The following is a 19,223-nucleotide window of genomic DNA, read 5'->3' on the forward strand; positions in this document are numbered from 1 at the left end:
TCCTGAGGGGACTCGGGGTCGGGGTCTCTGAGCCCGGGCTCTCGAATCTTCTCACACGCAAGGAAGCAGAGGTCTGGTCCTCTGTGTGTGTGTGTGAGTCAGTCGTGTCCGACTCTTTGCCACCCCATGACTGTAGCCCACCAGGCTCCTCTGTCCGTGGGGATTTTTCCAGGCAAGAATACTACTGGAGTGGGTTGCCAGTTCCTTCTCCAGCGGATCTTCCTGACCCAGGGATCTAGCCCAGGGACCGAACCCAGGTCTCCTGCAGCCCCCTCATGGCAGGCGGGTCCTTTACCAGTGAGCCACCTGGGAAGCCCCCTGGTTTTCTTAACAGTTTAATCTTTTGCTGTTCTGACTACCTGGTCTTTGTGGCAAACACGTCCCCACCCGCCGCTAGCTATATCCTGGCTCCCCCCTCCCTCCTCGGAGCAGGCCCTCAAAGCTGCCTGAAGAGCTGCCTCTGCACTTAAGTCCTCAGACACTCGGCTCAATAAGATGTAATTCTCAGCTTTCAGGTTGTTCTTGTTTTTTTTTTTTTTTTTCAGGGGACAACCTTTATTTGTGGGCTGTCCCCTCTCCCTTCCCTTTCTGGCATAATAACGTAGGTTCGTGAATCTGCCTGAAATACCTGGCTTCTTACGAGGGCCTTTAGCATTTTTTTTGTCAGTGTCTTATGAACATTTTTTAAAATCAATCGTAGAGCTGCACAGGTCATGCAAGATTAAAAGTCTAGCAAATCATCACTTTATTTCTATGATTCCTGCACTTTTCACCTGAATTTGTGTGCGCTTCAGAATGTTTGTCTTTATCTCATTTACTATATGTCACTTATAGACCTTACGATAATGACTGATTTTCAAATATGTTCTACCCTATTCTTACTTGCACTGTAAAATGAGAATGTGAGTAAGCCTTCAGAGAAGTGAACTAAAGATGCTGATTTTAATAATAATAATGTAGGTTTGTTAAGCAAGGTCTCCCCTCCAGGGCTCAGCCCAGCACCCGAGTTTCCCGACCACCAGGTGGCGCTGTGGAGCGCCTTCAGGACCGCCCCACGGGGACCAGCTGCAGGGTCACTGCTGAGAACGGACAGCAGGACGGGCGACACTTGTCTAAACAGCCGATTGGACGAACACAGGAGTGCAGTCACATTCAACCCTGTTTGTTGTGTCTGCCTGCTCTTACTCTCCCTGCCCCAAGCCACACCCGAAGCTGAGTGGTAGACAAGGACTAGCTGGGCCTCTAGGATCTCCTCTCAGCTTTGATCCGGACCACCTGCCACATCTGCGGTGGGAATTGGGGAGTGTTACTGGCATTGCAGTTCAGCCAGCTGCCTGTAGGTGCTGGTAGCCCCCCAGCACTGGGATGAATAAGCAATGTCCCCACGAGAGCAGGCACGGGGTACTGCCCCTTGTCAGGAACCAAGACCGTCCCTCTGCCCCCATCCCCCAGCACCACGTGATGTCACAGTAGCAGCAGCCCCGCCTCCAAGCCTGCTGCCCCACGGTAGCCACATGGAACTGTTAAAGTGTGCTCAAAAGGAAATAAAATTCATTTATTTGATCACACTGTCACATCTGAGATGCTGGGTGGCCCTGTGTGTCCCTGGCCACAGAAAGCCCCTTGGACAGTGCTGGTCTGGGTGCCTGGCGGGTGTCGGAGAGTCAGATGGGGTGGGGAAGACTCAGGCAGGAATCATACCCGGAGGATGTTTCCACACCAGTGGGCGAAGCCGAGTAGTAGTTTGGCATGTACCAGGCAGCAGAGTCCAGGAGGTTCACGGAGAGGCTAGGCTGAGCTTTTAATTCCACAGCTCAGATCCCTCACTTCCAAAAGAAAACAGTGGTGCCTCCAGGAAGCAGCAGAGGAGACGCTGGTGTCATCCAGCCAGCGGCAGGTGGGATGGGAGGCATGACTATGTGCACTCCTGGTGTTTCCTCTGGACCCGCTCAGTGCCCGGGGCTGAAACACCCACACATCTGCTGCCCGCTGGCCCCCAGGTGCTGGCCTGGCTACAGAGGGTGAGGGCGTTTCCACCCTGGAAGGAGCTCTGCTTCCCTCTTTGGGGAAGAGCTCTGCTTCCCTCCTTGTTTCATGGAAATTATGTAATTTTCAGTGCTAAGAAAAAGCGCAACCAGCAACGCCAAAAGTACAAAGAACGAAATAATTCTCTTCAATCTCATCTTCAGAAACAAGCATTACCTCCATGACCATCACTGCAGGCTTCTGGACAAACTGGGAAAGGGACCAGCAGGTACAAATTCTCTACAGGACAGGCTCCTAGTTACTATTTGTAAATGAAAGTATGACACTTAATCTTCATGGAATTTAGTGAGAGAGAAGGAAAGCTAAAAAATTTTTTTGAAATTCAGATGTGTTTATTTATAAGAGATGTATTTCTAAAAGATCTCACATTTAAAATACATTGGATTGTTTATGCTTTCACATGTAACTGTTTCAACTTTTGACATTTTCTGTCAATTCCCTGCTCTGGAATATGGGACAATTAGCACCATCTGGACCCTTTTTTCTTAATATTTTTCTGATTTCATTATTAATTTTCCATGTTTGTAACACTGACATCTTCTTCTTTAACCACAATCCCTCAGTTTTTTTTAAGTCTAAAGAACTTACTCTTAAATTTATATTTAAATGGTTCAGAACTCACCACCACTACTTTTAAACCATAATTTTCCTTTTTAATAAAATGATTTTGACTCATCCCTTATTGACTAAATTTCTCTTTTTCCAAGAAAGGCTCATGGATTTCTTGAATTATTGCCTACATAGCAGCATCTGCTTTGTGTCTTTTTACTTTATGTACAACTTGGCTAAGGTTGACACTTCAGGGTGACCCTTCCCCTGGGAACCTAGTGGTTGGACCTGAACTTCTACTAATATGTTGAATTACCATGACTTTTTCTGATATTAAGCCCACTTGATCATGAATTTTCTTAGGGTGCTGCTGAATTGAATTTGCTAAATTGTGTTAAGGATTTCTGTGTCTGAGCTTGTGAGGGCTGTCTTTCTCTAATTTTCTTTTCTTGAATCATCTGTGATGATGTTGGAATTAGAATAACATGGGCCTTGAATTGAGGATTCTTCTCTCCTCTACTAAGAGACTTTATGTAGGGATTGGTATTTCTTTTTAAATTTTTGCTACAATTCACAAGTGAATTCATCTTGCCTGGAGTTTTCTTTCTGGGAAAGTTTTCAATTATGAATTCAATTTCCTTAATTAGCATAGAACATTTCTGGGGGGCGGGGGCCCCCCAGAAAATTTTATTTGGAGTCAGTTTTTGCAATCCATATCTTAAAAGGATTTTTTCCATTTTGTGTAAGTTGTAAAATGGCCTACGTTTGTTCATAATATGTAACCTCTTTATCCTTTCAATGTCTAGAAAAGCTGGACTGATAGCCCTTTCTGTGGTTTGTTTCCTGGGTCATTCTCACCAGGAGCCCACAGAGCAGCGCCAAGCCCACGCACCTTCCCCGTGGCCCTCGTGGCCCACCCCCGCCCCCAGCCTCAGTGTCTCTGCAGAGCTGACCTGAGCCTGGTGCTCACTCTGGCTGGACCCCAGTGTGGGCAGCAGCCCAGTCAGACCCCCCATATGACTGGTGTCTGCAGGGCCCCTCTGCCCCTTCTGCATGGGGGTTTTGTTTTCAGGACAGTTGCTGACACCACAGGGTCCTCTCCTCTTTTTTCTGGCTGTTTTTTTTTATATTTTCTGATTCTTTGTTTTATTTGGGGGTTGGGGGGGAGTTGATATGCTTTCTGGGTTTCTTGCCCCAAGGGCGATACCGGGCAGAGGCTGCTTGTCATCAGCTGCTTCAGACACAGGGGTGGTGCTGAGCAATGAACCATCTGCAAGGCTCATTAATATTTCACTGCTTTGCATCAGCCCAGTGCCCCAGCAGCATCACTTGTGACTGAGTGGAGCTCTGTGTGGCTCCCTGATGCATCCTTAGCGTTTTAGGAGGGCCTGGCCCGCGCACTCGGTGTATGCGCTGGCGGCCTCTGAGGCCAGGCTCCGGGCAGCCCCTCCGGGGTGGGGAGGGGCAGGCACACAGCCTGGCCAAGCCGTCAGCCAGCCAGTCAAAGGCACTGGGATCCAGAGAGTTATCCCAGAACTTTCCATGGCTCAACCCACCTCTGTTCTCATAAAGTCTTCCTACACGGAGATGGAACAACATGATGGATGTAAGATTTTCCCTGAAAGAAGCTTACCGTGATGGAGGTGGTACCAACAATTTAAACAGATGAACACATCAAAGAAAACAGCTAGGAGATGGAAACCAGTTTTATTTGGTGGGATCTTAAGTGTCTACACTTGCTTACCTGGAGGTCTGTGTCCTGGGAAGGAGTGAGGGCCTGGGTCCTGCGGGCACTTTGGGGCAGGCCCAGCAGTGCAGGCGTCAGGTCAGTCCAGGTGTTCCGGGCTCCATCCCAAATGTGTCTGTCCCCGTGACCCACGCACCCCCTAGGCCCTCCCTTCTCCTTTTTGCACTTGTCTGGCCTCCAGACACCATCCACCCATCGCAGAAGTTCAAGGCAACACACTCCCTCCCTTAGGGCTGCTCCTTTTGGGCTTCTCTCTAATGCAAATATAGTTTATTTTTTTTTTTTACGAAATAATTTCTGGTCTAATCCAGTGGGTGTGGGGTGGCGGGGGTGTGATTTCACCTGAGATCTGAGAGCCTCCTTGGTGTTACTGAGCCCAGACTCAGGGAGGACTCACCGCCCCCTCTAGGGTAGAGCCCAGGTTTGGGGCCCCCAGCTACACCACTCTTATTACCATTTACTCCTAAGGATGCCCAGACGTTTCCAGTGGTTAGTTACAACTTGGTTCCCAGCCTAGAGATGTCTGTATCAGCCATCAGTTTTATAAGGCTGCAAAAATTCTTCACTTTTCTCCATAAGTTTGACCTAGGTTTCCCATCAGGCATTTGACCAGCACCTGAGAAAGTCTAAGTGCTCAGGAAGGGAACCTGAGGGATGCAGACATGGACCTTCCTTCTCAGAGCTTTCATCTCTCAGTTGCTTTTGACGCCTGGGGACAGGCATCCTGTGGTGGGGGTGGGTGGATGAAGTTTTGGATCCAGACAGGGTAGATGCCAGCTTGGCCAGAGGGCCAGCAGGGTTCACGTTTACGGGGAGTCTTCCCCCTGGAATCAGGACCACTCAGCTCTGCGTGCATCTCTAGAGCACCTCTCTCAACCAGGCTGGGGAGGGTGTGTCCTTCAGTGTATTTATCCGACCATCTACCAAAGGGCACCTCGGCTGCTTCGGAGATTTTGGCAATTGTGAATAAAGCATCCAGATGTTGGGCCTTCACTGGGGACCAGTTCACCAGCGCCCCCAGAGCCGGGGCCAGCCTCATGGCGCTCTGCCTGGTTCTCCCTCTTCACTGGCCAGGAGGGCCACTACCCAGGTCCTGGGGGACGCCCCTCTCAAAGATGTCTCCAGAGAACACATTCTAAGGGACACCCGTCCATCATCCTCCGGGCAGGGCCTGGTGCTCATTTGTGGCTGAGGATGTGGCTGGTTACAGCCTGTTGACTCCTTCTTGTTGCCAGAGAAGTCAGCTGAATGGGGTGGTGACAGGCTGGGCTGGGGTCCCAGCCAGCCACCTCCTTCTCTGGGTGAGTCCACCTCCAACACAGGCAGGATGGGGCTTTCTACATCTCTGTGTCCTCCCTCCTCCACACCCGAGGATCTTTCTTGAACAATGGGACTTGTCTTCCATCCCTGCGTCCTTGACCTCTGTGCCTGTTAGACAGAGTCCCTCTCCCCTCCTCCCTAAATGTGCTGTATGCTCTCTCCAGATCCCCCGCTGACATCTTTAAAAGAAAGAATTCACAACCAGGAACGTGCAGGCAGGCTGAGGGGGTCGCTGAGTGCTTGAAATTTATTGCTATGACGACAAGCATTTACCCTAAGTGGTCCGGGAGGTTCCAGGCATTCACAGCTGAGGTGCAGGTCTGCACTGATTTTCCAGAAGACACTGGGCATCGTTTGAACTCTGATATGTTTTAAAAGCTCTGTATTCACTGTAATGGTTTCCTCCTGGGAAGGTTATTTTTTACCAGTCGTTTCTGCTTTTATTAATCCCCTTGAGCACACACATGAGAAAACCGACAATACAGCCAACCCACCAGAAGTGGGTTCTTAGCTCTGGGCACACAGTACAGAAGAGTCGCTTCTCCTATTTCATGCAACAAGGCAGAAGGAAGAGTATTCTTAAAGTGACATTGCAGGATGTGCTTTATTCTCAATCAGTCCCGAACCCAAACTACAGAGGGTCAATTATTTGGGACATATTCTAGTCCATTCAATGATTCTTCTCAGAAACTGTCCTTTAATATGGAATGAAAACTACATGTCAATCATCAATTTTTCATGCTACATTGTTATTTCATGAAGACGTTGTATGACCCATAATAATAATTTAAGAAAAGGCCGTTTGTTTATTTCCCCAAGCTCAATATACATATTTCTTTCATAATTATGAACTTAAAAAAACCCGTCTCAGATGTAAAAATGTGAATTGGAATATGTAAACTCGTTGAGAGACCTGAAAAACAGGGAAAAAAACGTCACATACTGGAAAAACCACTGCTGTGAGTCATGGAAATGGGAGGAAGCGTGGGGGTTGGGGGGGCAGAGGGGAGCTCAGACCTCAGTCAGCAAAGGTTACAGTGTCCAAGGACCCCACCTCCACCGGATGGCATCTCTGTCTGTCTCCTGGGTCGGGATTTCAGGGGAGCAGGAACTGTCTGGAACCAGAAGAGCCACCAGCTGGGCCTCGGCAACACTGCATCCATGTCTTTGTTTTGCTGCTTTTTTTTTTTTTTTCCTGAGAAGTCACTGGTGTTGAATGGAAAGATTTCGTATTACTCTTCAGTTAAGGTAAGGCAGTAAGTGTCACTAAGGTTATCTTTTTGCTTAGAATGAGGCTTATCCTTCCACTGGCGTCACCATAGGTCACCGGCCCTTCCCTCTTTCCCCCTAGAAGTGTATGTAGGGGTTTCAGCCCCCACTCTGCTGCATATTTGGGGTGCAGGCCCCTGGCCCCTCCCCACAGCAGCGTCCCCTTGGCAGCCGAGCGCCGGGCATGGCGTTGCGATGACCGGGTATCTCCAGGAGGGCACCGTCCACCCAGGAGAAGGTCTCTCCTTCCTCCTCCTGCTGTTCTGTGTCTCTGAGGACCAGACCTGTCAACAACTCCTCCACACAGTCAATCAGGACGCGAGGCACCGTGGACGGCCACAGGCGAGCAGCCCCGACTTCAGAGGAACGGAATTAACACGAAGGATGTTTCAACAGCGCCTTGGCTCGTAGCTCTGGGGGCAAAAGGGAGCCCAGCCCTTCTGCTCCCGTCAGCACAGAGACTGTTTCCGCCGAACTGGAAATGCTTAGCTCGCAGGACAAGATTGTGCTTTTCTTCCTTTCTTTGGAAAATCCCCACGTTAACTCGGCTCGTGGTCTGTGGCCAGGGTGTCAGTTTGTTTTCTCCCTGGTCCATTTGATCATGGTTTCTGGTGACCGGTACAGGAATATTAATTTGGCATAGAGATCCTCCTCCAGCTCCAGCTCCCCCGTCTCCCGGACTAAAAAAATGTCTGTGCACAACTTCAGAATCCGATCCACGTTGGGAAGTTCTTCAAACATGATGGAGTGAGAAATCCCGCTGAAGAATTCCCGGACAAACTTCCCGATCACCAGCACCACGGAAGCGTACAGGCCCATGATACTAGGGGAAAAAAGATGAAGAAAAAGAGGTAGAAACAGTATCTAGCAGTTCAGTTCAGTTCAATTCAGTCACTCAGTTGTGTCCGACTCTTTAAATATGGTTAATAGAAACACACACACACACGAGAAAACATGATAACACTTTCCCTCAAATGCCACAGAGGATGTGATAGACTTACCAAAGCTTAAATTATTCCACTTTGGTGAAAACATTGACTTTTTTGCTAATGAAAAAGGTAATGCATGCTTTCTCTCTCTCTTTTCTAAAATTACACATTATAGAATTGTTGGACTTGAAAAATGAAAGTCCTTTGAAATCTCACCTTCTGGAAATAAGCAGTGTTAATAGTTTCACGTATGAACTTCTGGTGGTTTTACTGCATATGTTATATGCATAAGCTACATAGTGTGCATGAGTGCTCAGTTGTATCCAACTCGCTGAGACCCTATGGACTATAGCCCTCCAGGCTCCTCTGTCCATGGGATTCTCCAGGCAAGAATACTGGAGTGGGTTGCCATTTCCTTCTCCAGGGGATCTTCCCCACCAAGGGGTCGAACCAGTGTCTCTTGGCAAGGAGATTCTTTACCACTGAGCCAGCTGAGGAAGCTACATAATATATGTGGTAGAAATGCAATTGTATCATACACACTTTCTGTATCGAGAACTTTTCCCTGCCTTTCACAGAGATTCGTGTTTATAATAAAATTCCTAAGAGACACTGATTTTTTAAGAGGCTCTTTCTAGGAAGTGGAAAACCTTAGTGTCCTGTCAGGGGTGCCTGTTAGAGGACTGAAGCATCAGAAGGGGGAGAAGTGGTAACATCAGGCACGTCCCAAATTGATTTCCGACTGACTCTCATCTGCTAAGGTCAGAAGGCAACATCAGCAGAAAAGAGAGAACTCAATCCCAATTTCTAGATTAAACCCCAAATTGCACCGAACTGTGTGGTAGCAGGAAGGAATAGTTAAAAAGCTGGAGATACGACAAATATGGCTTCAGGTCCTGTGTTTGGTGGAAGGACTACCCAAGGCATTTTTTACTTCTCTGGGACTCTGGTTCCTCATTTTTTAAAACAAAGTTCCCTGTGACAAACCATAATGGAAAAGAATATGAAAAAGAAATACATATACCTGTATAACTAAGTCAGTTTGCTGTACAGTAGCTATTAACACAACACTGTAAATCAACTATACTTCAATAAAATTTTAAAAATATAATATGAAGAGCCAAGGATCTGTGAATTCTAATAACACAGATATAGAATCTGAGAATTCTAGGAAGATAAAAGACGTCCGTCCTCAGCTTGGTGTGGTGCAGAAGCGGCCCTGTCATGACCATCGATTGCAAAACGGCTCCTTACCCGTAGCCGGCCAGGAACCCCAGGCTGGGGGGGCTGACCTTGTCATTGAAGACCACCAGCTCCAGGGCCTGCGCTTCCTGGTTGTAGATTCTGTTCCCAGTCAAGTTGAGAACCCACCACTCACTGTTTGAGTTAGTTGAATTGTCTCTGGACAAAATGATCGTGATGTTCATGAAATTATTTTCTGGAGAAGGAGAAACATGAAATCTGGTCAGCAGGAATGCTTAAGGATTTAAGGCACACAGCAGTTCCGGGATAGCACAAGATGGTTGGTACACATGGCGCTGGGTCCCAGGATGAGTGCACAGGGGCATGTTGACTCTGTGAGGAAAAGGAGTGGTGGGCCTGGTGGGGGAGGGTCTCTCTTTTTCTCCAAGAGGCCAGTCCTGCTGCTACATGAGACGGCAACCACATCACAGGGAGAAGGGAACCCCATTACTGGAACATCTTTGCTGACAAGTCCCAACAACTAACCAGACATTTAAAAACCGCAATAACTGACTTGTGATGGAATTGATGGACTCCTTCCTGTTAGCCCTGTTTATTGAGCATCTTCCAGGAAGAAGGTGCTCCAGGAGGTGCTCAGGGATCACCCAGTCGCATGCAGCCTGGTCCAGTGGGAAAGGCCACCTCCACAAGTACAGTTTATGGGCATGTGGCAACCACCACAGCACCTGTACCAACAAGGTCTGTGAGCCTGGGGAGACCGCTTCTGGTCGGCTTCCCAGAGGAAGTGACCTCTGAGCTGAGTTTTGCTGGGTGAGAACTTTAATAGATGGAGCCCGACTACTGGCACTCAGTCACCCTTGGGCTGAATCACGTTCATTTCCTGCCATCTTTTTATTGTTTTTATCATGGGGCCTTTGGCATTAACACTGTAGGAGGCAATTTTCTGCCAAAGATGTGTTTGCTAATAGAAGCAAGTAAATAGGTTCTGATAAATCAGTTAACCTGTCACTCAACATGGATTTCAGTCAATCAAGTTCTATATTGATGAAGAAAGGAAGAGGAACATGCCCTGGGTGGGTGAGTGATCCCTTCTTGCTGGTGGACACAGCCTGGAGCCTTAGGCGTCTTGTGAACCATGTCACATGAGAAAGAAACCTGGCAAGGAGCTTGATAGAGGCTGAAAGGGTGAACTATAGACGTTGATTGAAAGAAAAGATTAAGAACCATTCTGAAGTGATTCCTCCTCATTCTTACCAGATAAGAGCTGCTTTATGGGTTTGGAGTTAGAGTCACTGGGTGCTTTCACATAGTACGGGTAAATCCTTTCTATGGTCCTGGGAATTAAGAAGAAAAAAAAAAAGAAGTAATTAAGTTCTAGCTGTTTTGCGTGCTCAGTTGCTTTGACCCCATGGACCATAACCCACCAGACACCTCTGTCCATGGGATTTTCCAGGCAAGAATACTGGAGTGGGTTGCCATTTCCTTCTCCAGGGAATCTTCCTGACCCAGGAATCAAACCTACATCTCCTGAGTCTTCTGCATTGGCAGACAGATTCTTTACCACTGCATCACCATGGATGATGATTTTTTTTTTTTTGCTACTTTCAACCTCATTTCAAACAAATAATGGTGAGAGTCTTCCTATAATTATGCAATGTTCAGTCATCATAGTGTATGTGTATTTTACATAATGTAAATACACGTAGTGTCCATTAAAATCAAAAGTCTCCAAATCTGAATAAATTCACCAGGTTCTAACCAGATGTTCAGGCCACCTTTGTACCAAGCTAGTTAATGGCTTAAAAATGGCTACACAGATTTTTCCACACCTGTGACTTTTCTGAAGCAAGGGGCTATCTTTCTTGCTAAGATCCGCCCACTCTTCCAATTTTAATTTTCAGGATTTCAAAATTCCGTATAGCAGAATGGGCTGCTCCAGCTGATATGAGGATGCGGGTGTAGGGAACAGAGGACTGGAACCCGAGCCCTCAGCCCACAGCTGCTCCATCTCTCTAGGTTGCTTTCTCATCTGGGAAGCAATGGGGAGAGCCTGACGGTTCTCAGGGGCCCTTGGTGTTCAGTGTCTGACATGGGGTCCTTTCAGAATCATGTCTGAGGGTTGCATGGTGGTGGTTCTCACCCTCAGTGCTTTGACATGGGTTGGGGCAGACAAAGGGGGACAGACGGGATGGAGCTGGGCACTGGGCAGTTTGGGATCAGCAGCAGTTGTTTGCTCCTGCTGGTTCTGACATGAGACTCTAACATCACAGCTTAGGTGTTTGGAGTGCAGTGTTATGTGACAGGAGAATATATAAAGATATAACTTCTCCCCCTCAAATTTCCTTCTGCCCCCTTGCCTTCTCCTCACTCCCCTCCATTAGCCAGGCATTCAGTGCCCCAGAAGCAGGGGTGATGGTAGAAAAGGGTCTCCAGAGGTCTCTCCTTGGTGATTACGCCAGGTGGGAGCAAGGTCTGTCACCTGGAGAAGAGTTCTGTCCTCCCCAGACTCGCGGGGGGCAGGGAGTGGGCAGAGAGCAGGTGGGGCTTTGATGCAGCCCGTCGGGGGTTCTCAGCACAGGCTCACTCAAGTCACCCGAGTGAGCAGGTTGAGTTTCTTGCCCACCCGTGTTTGCAGAGGAGACTCTGCACCAGACACACACGCCTACTGTCACTGTGTTAACAACGATGACCAACTCACACAGGCGTCCTGGAACTTTCTGTGTCGCCGCCGGCTATCATTTTAGCAATATTCTCTCGTGTCGTGTTTTTAAGAGGGAAAGAAAGTTTATCTGTTGCTATTTCTGCTTTTGCACCCAGACTCATGTTTCTGTGAAAGAAAAAAGAAGAGGTCAAGGTCAGTGGTTATTCACAAATCTGCAGGTGAGATTAAAACTCCTGAAACACTCCTCTCACCAAGTTTCATTGGGTCCACAGCTGTCAACCCCCACCTCTCTGTTCACCTCAGCTGGGCATCCAGCCTCTCAGACAGCCAAGGAGGCTACAAGCACCTTCAACACAGACCACAGGTGAGGAGGAAGAGTGTGGGGACCCAAAGAGACAGGGACCTGAGCATCTAATAGGGCTCTGAGGCACTTTATATTAGCCCAGCGATGTTAGTCTCCATGAGGACTCACAGAATCCAGACTTTAAACAGAATATTCACAATGAGATGTCACCTCACATCTATCAGAATGGCCATGATGGCCATCGCTAAAGAGACAAGAGACAGCAAGTTTTGGTGAGGATGTGGGGAGAAGGGAACACTTTTGCACTGTTGGTGGGAATGGAAACTGGTGTAGCCACTGTGGGAAACAGTTTGGTGATTCCTCAAAAAACTAAAAATAGAACTACTATAGGAGCAATCCCACTTCTGGGTATTTTTCCAAAGCAAATGAAAACACTAACTTGAAAACATATCTGCACCACCATGTTCACTGCAGCATTTACAATAGTCAAAACACAGAAGCAACGCATGCGTCCAGATAAATGAATAAAGAAGATATGACACATACACATGATGGAATATTATTCAGGAATAAAAAGAATGAAATCTTACTCTTTGTGACAACATAGATGAACCTTGATGGCATTAGGCTAAGTGAAATAAGTCAGATAAAGACAAATACTGTATAATCTCATTTGTATGTGGAATCTAGAAATAAAACCACAAAACCTGAACTCATAGATACAGAGAACGAATTGGTGGTTCCCAGAGATGGTGGTGGTGGTGAATGAAATGGATTATTTCATTTCAGGAATGAAAGGAAGGTAAAGGGAATGAATTTTCAGTTATAATTAAGTCCTGGTTAGGTAATAAATAGCATGGTGACTATTTTTAATAAAACACCACTGCATATTTGAAAGTTGCTAAGGGTAGATCTTAAAAGTTCTCATCACAGGAGAAAATGGTTGGTAACCATGTGGTGAGTGTTCATTAGACACTGTGGTGCCCATTTTGAAAAGTACATAAATATCAAATCACCATGTTGCTCCCTTGCAACTAGAACAATGCCACATGTCCATTATCTCAATTAAAAACAGAATGTTCAATCAGAAATTGGTTTTTAATTTTGGGGGGTGGCTCTTCAAAGGAAGGGCTAAGAAGTGCATTTTTGCCAACACTGAATTCCATGTGGGGAGTTTGGGACATTTAAAAGGAGAAAATAAGATTAAAGAAGGAGGTCTTTAAAGTGTCAGCAGCCCTCTCCAAAATCCTTCTTTACTATTTCCCTCTGAATTCAGATTCCAGAAGGCTTTCTTCTTTACCTATCATGGTTCTCTCTTAATTCCAGCCAAGAAGCTAGTATTGTGCACCCAACAAGCCTACTCCACGCCTGCCTGGAGTCCTGAGAGAAACAAAGCTCATCAGCCAAGCTGCTGGGTCAGGCCCTCAAACAGCCCCACGGACACATTGGGCTTTGGATGTGAGAACTTTTCCTGAGATAAGTGATGTGGTGGCCACAGGCTGGCCAGAGGCTCATGTTGGGGGGTAGGGTAGGAATACTCCTGCTCTCCCACTCTGGGCCTGCCCAAGGGGCTCCCCCAGCTCAGGCTTGGAGAGAAGAGCCACAGGGGCTGCCCAGCGCTTGGGGCGGCAAGGGAGACTCGGGGTTCCAGGGGCTACAGGTCCTGTGTTATGAGACCAAACCCCAAGCTCAGGGAAATCTCACGCATCCCCCAACTCGGTTTCATTTTATGAGTCATGACTCTATTTATTTTCTCTCCACCTCTCTCTTTTGCTCACAGACCTCATTGTCAGTGGCTTTAGAGCTAAAGTTAGTAGAAAAAGGAAAATTGAGACGTTCTTGCTGGGCCAATGAGTCTCAGGCAAATCACTGTTTAATAACACACAAAAACATTAGCTGTGGCATTGAATGGATATTACCCAAGAAGTAACATGAACCCAGATCCACGTTAATCTGAGGTTTCTAACCTTCCACGCCCCCCACCCCCACCCCAAGTTCAGGTTGGGGAAAAGGGGGAAATTATGCACGGAAATCCAGTAACTACCTCTGAATACTCCATGAAAAAACAACAGAGAAGCTACTATTGGGGTCCTTGAGTTCGTGTATCATTTTCTGCTTACTGGGAGGGCTGATGGTCCATAAAGAATTTGAGTTTCCTTCCAGTTCTGCGACTGTTATGTCTTCTTTTTCATAATTTTCCAGAAATTGCATAGCACCCTGTATGCACACAAACACAGCTGCATAAATAGACCACACCCCCGAGGACATGCAAGAAGGTGACTACCCTTCCCTGTATCTGGCTTTGCAGAGGGATTTTCGTCCCAATGGGGTGCCTGGTGTGTTCTGGCGCTAAGAGCTCTAGTCACATCACCAGACCCCAGTGGTGGTGCTGCTACTCCATGGGCATGGGTGCTGGGCAGATTCAGTTGTGCCCAACTCTGCAACCCTATGGACTGTAGCCTGCCAGCCCCCTCTGTCCATGGGTTCTCCAGGCAAGAATACTGGAGTGGGTTGCCATGCCCTCCTCCAGGGGATCTTCCTGATCCAGTGATTGAACCCATGTCTCTTACATGTCCTGCATTGTTGTGGGCGGGGGGTTCTTTACCACTAGTGCCACCTGGGAAGGCCCCCTCCCCACAAGGCCATGGAATCACTCCAATCAAACAGTACAGAAAAACCAGATGATTTAGTGTTATCTTTTCCTTCCCACTAAAAAAAGAAATGTATCAACTATTGGGGAACATTCCTCTCATAAGAGAGACAAATTTAATCCACCCTGGACATCTGGGCCCTTCCTCACAGCTGTGTATTCCTCAAGACTAGCGCTGACAGTGGGCATTACAGGCCAATCATTTTACAATGGAGAAAAGCATCTGTTTTCCTAATCACTGTACTTAAATGAAAAGTATCATTTGTAAAGATGATTTCAACCATGAAGAGTCATGCTGTCATATTATTTAAAGCATGGAATGCAGAGAGAAGGATGACATCAGCCACAATTCCACCACCAGAACTTGATTCCCGTTCTATACAGTTAAGGATGCATGTCTTAATTTTTAAAATCAATTTTAAAATAATGGCATCCTTTTAAATCTTTCATTTTGAGAAATTTTCATGCCATGAAATCATATTCATAATTATCATCTTATTAGAAAGGAATTTGCTTGGAAAATCTGCCATAATTGATTCATTCAGTCCTACTTGTTGAATCCCCAAGCTGCCTAGTTCTTATGAATGTGGAGGATGTTGTCACAAGCAGGCACCTGCCTGGGGCTTCTCCCATATCCTGAATGACTTTCTTAGGATAGACTCCTGCAAGAGACCTCCCAGTCAAAGGGATAAATTTCTACCACGATTTTAAAACTTCAGAGATTTTAAAAGGATCAGCACCTGTTGTGCTTAACATGAAGATTCTCTGAATTAGAATTATGTTTATTATCACTTATGTCCAATAATACAGACACAACATTTTAGGTGATCAAAGTGGCCAGTGGCCAGTTTAACAGTGTAACAACTGATCATCCGTAGGAAGTCCTGCCCTCCAGCTCAGGTCGTGGCCAAGTGGTGAGTAAGGTGACGACAGCCAGCTGGCCAAGGTGACCACTGTTCACAGAGACCAACTCCATGCATCTACTTACAGTGTCCTTAGTAAAAGCTTTAGTGAATTTACTAAACATTGTCTGGTCCATAACTTTCAGCTGGCTTTGCTGGGCACTCATTGTGAAAATAGGCTGGAAAACAAAGACACATGGGACAGTTAATATTTGAAATTCCTTCTGTGCATCCTGGGTTCTGAGAACAATATTAGACTGTGTATTACCCACAGCCAGTGCAGAGCTCTCTCTTCCCTGTCTCCTGCACCTTAGCTCACATATTTGCAGAACTATCAATATTCAGACAGGAGATGGGGGTCCACCGAACCTCAGTAAGTCATCCGGGTGGTGGTCAGGGAGAGGGCCATGCTGTGTAAGGACCCACAGTGGGGCGGGGGATTGGAGACCCGGAGTGGGGCATGGTTACCTGGTACCCGCCCAGGGTGATTGTGACTGACACGTCCAGGGGCTGGTTGATGACCCCGGCGACAGATTTGACCAGAGACATGAAGAGCAGCGGGAACCAGACGATGCAGATGAGCAGCACGATGATCATGCCCCCCATCCCGTACTTGACCACCTTCTTCTTCTTCTGCCCCCGGGGCTGCGGGTACCTCTGCAACGGGAAGGTGGCACACTCAGGTGGTGTCCCCAGGAAGGGCGGGCACTATGACCCCAAACTCTGCCCAGGACTGAGTCCTGAATCTGTTCAGAATGCATCCAGACCCAGCCCTGGAACAAGGGAGGCAGTGATGCTGGGCTGTGAGGAGCCTGCTCTGTGACCCCAATGGGGTCCACTGGGGTCTGAGTGGTGTTTTCCTTAAAAGGACTCTGGGTTTGCTGGAGGCAGACCTGTGGACCAAGGGACCAAAGCTTCTGCTGAATAAACCTCTGGTTTTAAAGGATCAGGTGGGAGAAAGACATTTTACTTTAAATTCCTGAATATTCGAAACTGTGCCTTTCAAGGGGCTCCTCCCCTCCTTTGGCGGGTGGAAAACATTTTAACTTCGTTCGTGACACATGTTGCCAGGACCACACTGTCCAAGCTGGAATCACCTCCATCTGCTGCATCAAGGGCTCCCCAGCCCGGAGCTCAGCCTGCAGGCGAGTGGAGGGCTCAGCTCCGCCATGTGTCGTGGAGGCTGCTCGGGTCTACACGCCTATTCCATACTTAGATGCTGCTTCTACAGGACCTGTGTTCTTTAACGGGTACTCTGGAGGCTGGACTACATACGTATGATAAACTTTTGAAAAATTCCTTGAATAACCATGCCACTGTTAAGTCGCTAAGTCATGTCTGATTCTTTGCGACCCCCATGGACTGCAGCACATCAGGCTTCCCTGTCCTTCACCATCTCCCAGAGTTTGCCCAAGTTCATGTCCACTGAGTTGATGATGCCATCCAACCATCTCATCCTCTGGTGCCCTCTTCACTTTCTGCCTTCAGTCTTTCCCAGCATCAGGGTCTTTTCCAGTGAGTCGGCTGTTCGCATCATGGCCAAAGTATTGGAGCTTCAGCTTCAGCATCAGTCCTTCCAGTGAGTATTCAGGGCTGATTTCCTTTAGGATTGATGGAATCATGATTCCATCCACATCTAAACCTTAATATCCAACCTAGTAGAATAAGCAGATATTTTTACTTTAATTTCCTTTGCACAAAGAGGTTGCCTCCTCTGTCTCTCATCGAAGAGTGACTCAGGGTGAACCTGAGTCTCAGACACCTGGACCACTTTCCTCCAGCACATCTCACCCCCTCCTGCTCCCAGATGAGCCATTTTAGACTGACTGTGTGGTCTAGCACCGTGTCACCTCTTCTCACAACAACCACAACAAGCATCTGCCAGAAGAATCATCTGGAGGCTCTTCTCGCTATGGCAGCGGCAGGTCCAGATTCCTAACTCCAGCAGGATAAAGTCAATGGGGCGTTCATAGGTCCTGGTGGGTTCTGCCTCATTTACCGGGCCACAAAACTTGCAGAAGGTCCTATCAATCTTATAACCGGCCTGTATCTAAAAGACACAAATACGGCTGAGGCACTGCTATTGGCTTACTTTTTCCGACTCCCGCCAACACTTGAGGATGAAGATGTGAGCATAGATGTCCTCCACACAGATCCAGCTGGACAGGCTCAGGGTCGTGTCTGTCCACACCCAGTCCATCACAGCCCTCAGCTCCGTCAGGAAAGGGACAAGGCGGAACCTGTAGAAACCAAGTCTTGTTAGAAGGATAGCTGTGGGCTGGCCCCATCACCGGACAATCTTGCAGGCTCATGGAGGTCTGGACTGTCAGCCCTGACAACTCAGAAAAATTCTCAAGGTCACTGTTACTATAAAAATTCAACATGGAATACAACTGCTTTTCATTATAAGTGTGTTAAGGAGTGGTATTTGCCTTTCCTTTTTTTCTGGCTGATGGTCTTAAAAAACTGGAATTCCTTTTATAAATACATTTGAAAGTGTTTTCAATTTCTTTCATTAAGTCTTATAGTTTTCTTTGTAAAAATCTTTAACTTCTTCAGCTAAATTTATCTTGAAGTATTTTATTATTTTTGATGCTCTTGTGAATGGGAGTGTGCTGTTTGCTCAGCTGCTCAGTTGTGTCTGACTCTTTGCGATCCTATGGACTGAAGCTTGCCAGGTTCCTCTGTCCATGGGATTCTCCAGGCACAAATACTGGAGTGGGTTGCCCTGCACTCCTCCAGGGGATCTTCCCAACCCAGGGATCGAACCCATGTCTCTTACATCTCCCACACCGCGGGGCGAGTTCTTTACCACTAGCGCCACTTGCGAAGGCTCCGCTCCCCCCATGGCCACAGAATCACTCCCATCCCTGGCGGCTCAGATGGTAAAGAATCTGCCTCCCACTGCACCTCCCCCTACCCCTACTGCCCCCGGATCCCCCACACCCTGTGCATGGCCAGGATGGCACCGAGCGCCCTCACCCCTGGAACAGGAAGAGGTTGACGTAGTTGTAACTCTTGGTGAGGAAGTTGCCAAGGACCCGAGTAGGGTAGCCGCAGCGAATCTGGTAGGCGGACAGCCCAAAGTACACGCACTTGACGAAATACCACAGCTGCGCGACCAGGTTCTGGCTGAACTTCCTGGGAGAGAAAACAGAAAAGTGCAGGGTGGGATGCTCTTATGGTACAGAAGGACACCAGTTTAGGGTGAGAGAAAAGCCTAATCGACCCTCTGGCTTCTAAAGGCAGGTCTTTATCACAGACGTCTCAGCTGCATCTGGTTGGCAGGAGTCATTCCTAAGCTAATGACATCCTCCAAAGCTGGGAGGGCAGTGTGGTCACCCGAAGAATGCCTCCAGATCCCACCCAAAGCTGGGCATGTCCTCACCCCCAGAACCTGGGGACATGTGACATTCCTCAGCCAAGAGGACTTGACAGACATGCTAGGGTTGGGGACCTGGAGGTCAGGAAGAAGAGTAGCTGCCCCGGGGGCCCCATGAGCAGGCCTTAGCTGGACAGCCTTGCTCGGCTGTGGGCAGGAGGAGACGCGGCAGGAAGAGATGCAGGGTTTAGAGAAGGAGGAGGAGACCCCAGGCATCTCTGGAAGCTGGAAGAGGTCAAGAGATGGATTCTCTGGGGACT

At 47.8% G+C, this 19,223-nt stretch overlaps 1 protein-coding gene across 2 annotated transcripts in view; it reads right to left on the bottom strand.

The window, feature by feature from the left end:
- Positions 1-6,016: 6,016 nt before the first annotated feature.
- The window catches only part of PIEZO2 (piezo type mechanosensitive ion channel component 2), a 243,321-nt gene continuing 230,114 nt past the window's right edge, over positions 6,017-19,223 (bottom strand). For both annotated transcript variants that reach the window (XM_061130738.1, XM_061130739.1), the window contains 9 exons: positions 18,564-18,722; positions 17,674-17,821; positions 16,050-16,238; positions 15,668-15,760; positions 14,074-14,246; positions 11,762-11,890; positions 10,318-10,397; positions 9,115-9,298; positions 6,017-7,754 (listed from right to left, as the gene is read on the bottom strand). In XM_061130738.1, coding sequence (XP_060986721.1) covers positions 7,502-7,754; positions 9,115-9,298; positions 10,318-10,397; positions 11,762-11,890; positions 14,074-14,246; positions 15,668-15,760; positions 16,050-16,238; positions 17,674-17,821; positions 18,564-18,722 — 1,408 coding nt within the window. In that variant the 3' untranslated portion in view covers positions 6,017-7,501. The remainder of the gene's footprint in view (positions 7,755-9,114; positions 9,299-10,317; positions 10,398-11,761; positions 11,891-14,073; positions 14,247-15,667; positions 15,761-16,049; positions 16,239-17,673; positions 17,822-18,563; positions 18,723-19,223) is intronic.

The sequence above is a fragment of the Dama dama genome, chromosome 27 (genome assembly GCF_033118175.1).
Source record: "Dama dama isolate Ldn47 chromosome 27, ASM3311817v1, whole genome shotgun sequence".
Lineage (NCBI taxonomy): Eukaryota > Metazoa > Chordata > Mammalia > Artiodactyla > Cervidae > Dama > Dama dama.